This window comes from Sebastes fasciatus, chromosome 1 (assembly GCF_043250625.1).
Source record: "Sebastes fasciatus isolate fSebFas1 chromosome 1, fSebFas1.pri, whole genome shotgun sequence".
NCBI classification, from domain to species: Eukaryota; Metazoa; Chordata; class Actinopteri; order Perciformes; family Sebastidae; genus Sebastes; species Sebastes fasciatus.
The window spans coordinates 36,715,036-36,722,498 of NC_133795.1; the positions used below are offsets into that span (position 1 = coordinate 36,715,036).

The 7,463-nt window shown below is 42.2% G+C and overlaps 1 protein-coding gene across 1 annotated transcript; it reads right to left on the bottom strand.

Annotated features, from left to right (window-relative positions):
- Positions 1-583: 583 nt before the first annotated feature.
- On the bottom strand, positions 584-2,346 carry LOC141777685 (tripartite motif-containing protein 16-like). The gene has a single exon (XM_074652181.1). It carries the CDS (start codon positions 2,329-2,331, stop codon positions 661-663), a length of 1,671 nt encoding a protein of 556 aa, XP_074508282.1. The 5' UTR covers positions 2,332-2,346; the 3' UTR covers positions 584-660.
- Positions 2,347-7,463: the final 5,117 nt, after the last annotated feature.

Sequence of the window (7,463 nt, forward strand, 5' to 3'; positions counted from 1 at the left end):
TATTCCTAGATGGAGTGTTGATGGAGCAGCTACAATGTTAGCATAGCCTGGCACTGATCGATCCGGACTCCGTTCAGAAAACAAGCATTTTAAAAGTTGTTTGCTTGCTGTGTTGCGGACAGACCCGACAAAGCATGAATTCACTCTTTTTACAAATCAACATCATAATGTCGTTATTTCGGCATCATTTTGATCCGTTTATTGATATTAAATCACAGCACAGTGTGTTTATTTTGGGTTCATACCGCAGTAGCGACGTGTGGCTTGCTAATGTGCTTCCTGCTTGGTGTGAATGCACGGTGGTAACACAATACGAAGCACAACGTAACGTAACTTAAACTACTATAAACAATAGCACATGCACAACAACAGCACGATGTAATGATTCAATGAACCGCTGACACAATCCCCAGAAAACATAAACACTGAACTGTTCTCCAGCTTTTCATTTAGAAAGAGCAACAACCAATGAGGAACCTGCAACAGTCGCTGATGAATCCTGTAACTTCATCACTCAGTCAGTCAGTCAGTGACACACTTTAGTGTTTGTAGGGCTGGTCCTCTGCGGTCCAGACACAAATCAGCTCTGCAGCAACAATGATGGACACCAGAGAAGTTTAAGAGTTAAAACACTGAATTTAACCCTTAAATGACTTCTGTCTATTTCAGTTTACACAACTCAGCAGTGTTTCCATCATAATCATAAAGATAAAGTCCAGCATAGAGAGGCTCAGTGAATGTGGTCTGGACTCTGTGGAGGAGAGTCATGGTTTCAGAGACGCTGTAGAAGGACAGAATACCTGCACTGTGATCCAGGTACACTCCTACTCTGGAGGACGGAGGACCTGAGACGGGGGTTTGGACTTCGTTGTACCAAAATATATAACTGTTTTGGTAACAAACTAACGCCCAAGATTTATTATTGTATCCAAACAAACATTCATCATACCACCCTGCTCTGCTGATACTCTTGTATGCGACTGCTACATTAACTCCTGTCCCTCTCCTCTCCACCTCCCAGTAACAACGTCCAGTCAGACTCTCTCTACTCAGGACCTGCTGACATGCAGTGAATCTGTCTGGGTGACTAGAATAAGACTGATGTTGTTTCATATATGTTACTTTTCTGTTCCCCTCAGATAATAACAGCTGTGTGTGTACTGTGTTTGGATCCAGTGTGATTTCTCGTGAATATTGTAAGAATCCAGCTCTGGTCTTGGGCTCTGGTTGTGACAGTAAAACATCCACTTCAGTCACTGTCTGTGAGACGTTTGTCCATTTCTCTCTCAGAACGTCCTGTAGTTTATCTCTGACTTCTGACACAGCCGCCGTCACGTCCTCAAAGTAGCTCAGAGGACGGATATTGATGCTGGATGTAGATTCAGTGAGTGGTGACAGTGAGGGGTAGTTAAGAAGAAACTGGTTGTGATCCTCTGTGTGTGACAGCAGCTTCATCTCAGCGTCTCTCCTCTTCAGCTCAGTGATCTCCTGCTCCAGCTTCTCCTGAAGCTCTTTGACTCGACTCACTTCACTTTTCTGCTGGGATCTGACCTGCTGCTTCACATCACAGCTTCTTTTCTCCATGAGACGGATCAGCTCGGTGAAGATCTTCTCACTGTCCTCCACTGCTTTATCAGCGGAGCGATTGACAGCCTCCACCTCCTGTTGGAGCAGCTTCACATCTTTCTCTCTGTCCTGGATCCTCTGCTGGATGTTGAGTCGACTCACCTCCAGCTCTCTCTGCCTCTCGGTCCTTTCTGCTGCAGCTGAGACGATGTCGTGGCCTTTATGTTCATCCACAGAGCAGAGATAACAGATACACTGCTGATCAGTACGACAGAACATCTTCATCACCTCGTCGTGACGAGAGCAGATGTTCTCCTGGAGCTTCTTGGAGGGCTCCACCAGCTTGTGTTTCTTTAACGGAGCTGAGTCATAATGAGGCTGGAGGTGTTTCTCACAGTAAGAGGCCAGACACACCAGACAGGACTTGAAGGCTTTCAGTTTCCTCCCAGTGCAGACATCACAGGCCACATCTTCAGGTCCAGCATAACAGTGATCAGCAGGAGCAGCTTGGAGTCCAGTCTTCTTCAGTTCCTCCACTAAAACTGCTAACATGGTGTTCTTCAGCAGGACAGGCCTCGGTGTGAAGGTCTGCCTACACTGAGGGCAGCTGTAGATCTTCTTCTCATCCTCTCCATCCCAGAAGCTTTTGATACAGTTCATGCAGTAGCTGTGTCCACAGGTAGTAGTCACCGGATCCTTCAGTAGATCCAGACAGATCGAACAAGAGAATGACTCTCTCTCCAGCTGAACTCCTTTCTGCGCCATTTCACCTCTCAGTAGCAACGACTGTCTGAGTTTCACTTCCTGAGAACCGACACTAGTTTGAGCTGTGATGTAATCATCATGTGTTATGTTGGTTACACCCACCTTCAAACTGTCGATCTGAAGGGGAGGGAACAAGGAAATAAGAGGACCGGGTTATCAAGTTGTGAATCATTCCAGGACGAGGAGCAGCACGACTGACTACGTCCCAAATCACATACTTTTCCTTTTTACTTCTAGTACACTGCAGCTGCCCTTACAAAGTACGTACTGTTGCATGCAGTATGAATACAATATATCTGCTGAGCAGAGGATTGTGGGTCAGAACAGCCAGAAAAGCATGCTGGCTTTCATATTGTAAAATGTGACCAGATGTATTGGGACATCCTGGTATTTTTGGCACACTGCATTTGACATACTATGTATTGGGACATAAGAAATCTTTTTTTTCTGTCATACTAAGTAGTATGGTAGAATGGGTTTTGGAACGCACAGTATGTTTCGTCATTTACAAACAGAGCCTCGGTTCAAACCTGCTCCATGTTTGAAAACATTTCAGTTTTCAGCTGTAAAATATTTCTTGGCTCCTCAGGCTTTGGTGATGGCTCCACATTTCTCATAAACTCTCCCTCACCCGGGACAGGAACCCGGTGTGGGCAACGGACCGCTGTACGGGCAGCCGTTTACTGACAGGCTAGTGACACATCACACACACTCCTGAGGCTGCAGAGATTGTTTTTAAGAAATCTCATAAGCCATTGTTTTACTGCTTCATTTTTCGTTTTAAATAAGAAAGTAGAGATAAGTAACCTAAGCAACTAGTTTAGTAATAATAATAATAATTTATATAACACTTGTCAAACTTAAGTACAAAGTTCTTTCCAGATTAAAAGATTTACAGAAAAGAAATGAAAAATAAATCTAAATCTCATGTAACAGCGGGGCAGCTAAGCTGAAATATTCATAACAATTGTGCATTTTGCGATTAAAGCAACAAATTTGGCACAGATGTAGGTTTATATGTCACGAAAATATATAGATATCGGTGCGCTGCCAATTCGGCCCCTGACGGACGCGGCAGCCATTTTCCAAAATGGCCACAAAATAGGTTGCAGAAAACTGATTTTACGACTCTTGATGATTTCCAAGGTGCGTTCAAGCTGATGAGATCAGATGTCAGAAGATCACAGAAATGATTTTTTTACCTCCTCATTTTTTAAGGGTACTTTTTAAAAGCTTTTAACCTGAGAAAAACATGAAAACCAGATAAAAGGAGCATGGTCACTTCAGGGTCAAACTTCACCCCCATGCCTTCATGGTAGAATGACGACCAATAAAGCAGTAAAACTGACAGAGATAACGCTGGATACATTTATTGGTCGCCAGTAACCTCTAATCACAGTTAAAGTGATGCTGAACTTTGGGTTGTATTGCTAGCAGTAAAACTGACAGAGATGACATGAGAGCTTTTTAGTTGGAGTAAGCACTTCAGGTTCATATGACAATGTTTTATTTTTGCAATGGCCTTCTAATCTGAGCAAAGGAGCTGATATTTGTCCGGTCTCTAACCTGTGATCAAGCTGACTTGGTTGAACTTATAAGGAAACTTAGATCAGTCTCCTGTTGAAATACAGGGTTAAAGAGACACACAAGCTTATCCACCACGGCAAGGTGCCAACTCCAGCAGGATTCATTTTTGTTTTATTTTGTTGATATGCAATAGCACTTTAAAAACATGTATATACTATTGTATAACAGCAAACGCTGGCCGGGTTACGGCATGATACAAGAACTGAGGAAGCGGGTTGCTGGAGGCAAAGTTTGACCAAAAGAAATCCAATTAAATATTCCATTGCCATACTCCAGCACATTGTTTACACTTTGGGATCCACAAATTTGAATGTTTTGGACGTGATTTAAGTGCGCACGTTGTTGGTTTGCTTGGTTTTGCGGAGCGTTTCAGACGGAGGGAGAATACAGGTATATTCAGGCAGGCAGTATGAAAAATAATGTTGTCTTGTCAGGGAAAACATAGGGTGGTTCCCCTGAACGTTGGTGAATGAGGGGAGAGATGGACTGGTACCACGGGACATTTTAGAACATTTTCATATTTTTCGTAGGTCTTGTGCTGATCAGCCACCACACTCTAAGAAAAAACATCTGAAGAAAAACAGAAAATGTCCTGGAAGAAAATTACCAGGGGTCTCTTTTATAAAACTGTGCGTAGGATCCATACTAAAAATGTACGTGCGCACAAAAGCCTAAAAATGGCGTGCGCCAAAAAAAAATCAGACTTATAAAACTGTGCGTACGCACACCTGCACGCAATGTTCCCTTTATAAATCACAGTCCACCTGGAAATGTGCGCACGTGGATCCGCCTCATATTCCGCCCACTACACGCCCACATTCAACCATAAATGGTCGATGCAAAGCACCTCATGAATGTTTCTGCATGTGAATGAGCCTGTTGTTGATCAGTGGTTCTTTACGGTGAATCACGGCAACTCCCAAGAGGAAGACCAAGAAAAGGAGTTTTTCTGACACAGAGATGGAGGTGTTTGTAGGTGAGGAGGTCTCTGAACACTCGTTCCCCCGATTCTCTCATTCACGTCACGTAGTCCTCACAGTGCCGGTATATCCACCAGCACCATGCAGCATGTTCCGAGTCTCACCGCTGTGTTTATATCTTTACAGCAATCACACTGATCCATTCACTTAAAATGATCAAGACAATCAGTAATATCCCCCACCTGGATATCATTAGAAAAAAGGAAGTTTGACAGGTGTACACTATTTATTATTTATTATTTAAGTTTTTATAGTGAACTTGTCCTGCATTATGATTAGGACTGATAATGATAATGCTGATATGGAGTGTAACGATTGTGTGAGAGCTGTCACTGGCTTCATTTACACACTTTGTTAATTTACACAATCCATACTGGTGAAGATGTGCTGGTTGGAGGTGACTGGAGGAGGCAGAGTGTGTGGCGCAGCGCGGTGGCGCACTGGAGACAGTCTGATAGTTGCATCGGATAGCCATTTTCATTTTGTCTATATGTATACTGTATCTGTCCCTATCTAATAAACCATAAATAAATTAATAAGTCATGTCATTGTAACCCACCTGATGAATAAGTATACACTGGACTAGTATAACCTAGATTCGTAGAGAGGAATAATGAACAGGAATCGGATACCACAATGAGTAAGCAGAACACAGAATTAAGTTTAAGGGAAAATGATTGTATTGACACAGAATAAATTCACAATTACTGCCGACATTCAGTTTTGTTCAGTTTGAAATGTCTATTGAACTGGGTGCACCCTAAAAAATAAAAGTAATCCCCAAAATAAAATGTTCAGATCCAATTGTCTTTTGAGGTCCTTCCCCACAGTCCTACCACACTGACAGCAACGCAGATGAAAGTTGAAAGCGCTCCTCAATCCAGGTGCTCAGCACGGGTAGCTCGCCATCCCCCTCGTCAGGGAGAGATTCCAATCCAAATCCGGAGTTCAAGGGTATCCAGAAAACCTAGCCTGTGTAAAATAACACGGCTTATATAGCAATATATGCAAATCTATCCAAGCTCTTAACTGTACAGTTTAATTTGATCAATATCAACATATAATACAACTTTTCAATGCTTAACCCATGAATGTAGGATAACTGTTGCATCACAATATTAACTTGCATCGTAATATTAACATATGAAATATGTCAACCTCACTATTATTATAAACCACTCAATAGTAAAGTGTAAACAACACTATTAAATGACTATTTCATAATTGTGAACCCATTTGAGTTGTAGATTATTATGCAAACAACCTACAGTTTAAACATTAAATACTCACTATATGTGAATATTGTGAGTAAGGCAATGTGAATACTTTCCCTGTCACAACACTGACACCTTGCGTTGATGCACACAAGCAGCACAGGGATGAACAGAATCAAGCTAATCTCATAACCCATGAACTTCAGCTAAAGAATCCCTCTCTGTCCACACAATGTAAATAACACACACATATTACACACACATATTTCTTTCTGCCTCTTTCACCAAAGAAATACAAAATATCATTTTAGAATACAGCTCAGTGGCAAAACATTTCGCTATGCCAGCTCTCAGAGCATTTGACTCGTGTTGCCATGTGCGGCGGCTGCTTTAATGTTTGGAACGCACCGAGAAAAGAAAAGAATCAAACGATGCTCTCAGATGTTCTCAGGTCGCTTCAATAGGTGACGGAGCTCTTACTGGCTCATATATAGTTTTACTTCTCTCTGTTCAGTAGTATATCAAGTATAAGTAGTAATAATATCACTCTGTAAATCCAGCTTCTCCGCTGCTCTCTCATCAATCTCCGTGTTTTCCACACTGCGTCTCTAACCTGAGTGAGGAGGCGGGACTTGGGATGTTTCTTCTTCTTCTCTTCTCTCGGTTTCTGGCGGATCGCAACCAACTTTAAGGTGCATACCGCCACCTACTGTACAAGAGTGTGTAACATCATGTCATTTGCACTTTACTCCTACTCTTAAATTCTACCCACCAATCCTGTGTCTCTTAAGAACATTAATAATGCCTTCCTGGTGCCTTCAACCCCCTCACCCTCTGTTCCCAGTATCCCCATCAGATCCCAGTCCCGTCCCTCCTCTCTGACTTGGTCCTGTAGTCTTTTTCTTTCAGCCTCATACTTTTTACATTGAATTAGGATATGCTCCACATTTTCTTTATCACCACAATCCCCACACTTGTCACTGTTCCTTTTCCCCATTAAAGCCAAAGTGCCATTAAGAGTCTTGTTATGATGATTTCTTCCCTTCTGTTCCTTTCTTTATACGTCTTTGTTATGACCGACTTTTGTATTTTGAAATATCTCCTTCCTTTCTGGTCCTCCTCCCATCTTTTCTGCCATATCTCAACTCCTTTCCTTTTAATCACAGCTTTTCCTTCTCCTTTCCCAAGTAAAACTTTTACTGTAATGTCTTTTTGCAGTGAACTTTTTGCTGGTTTATCTGCAAACTCATTTCCTTTCACCCTCTCGTGTGCTGGAACCCAACAGAATAATACATCTATACCCCCTCTGTGTAGTCTTAGCAAGCTATAGTACAGTTCAATGATTAGATCT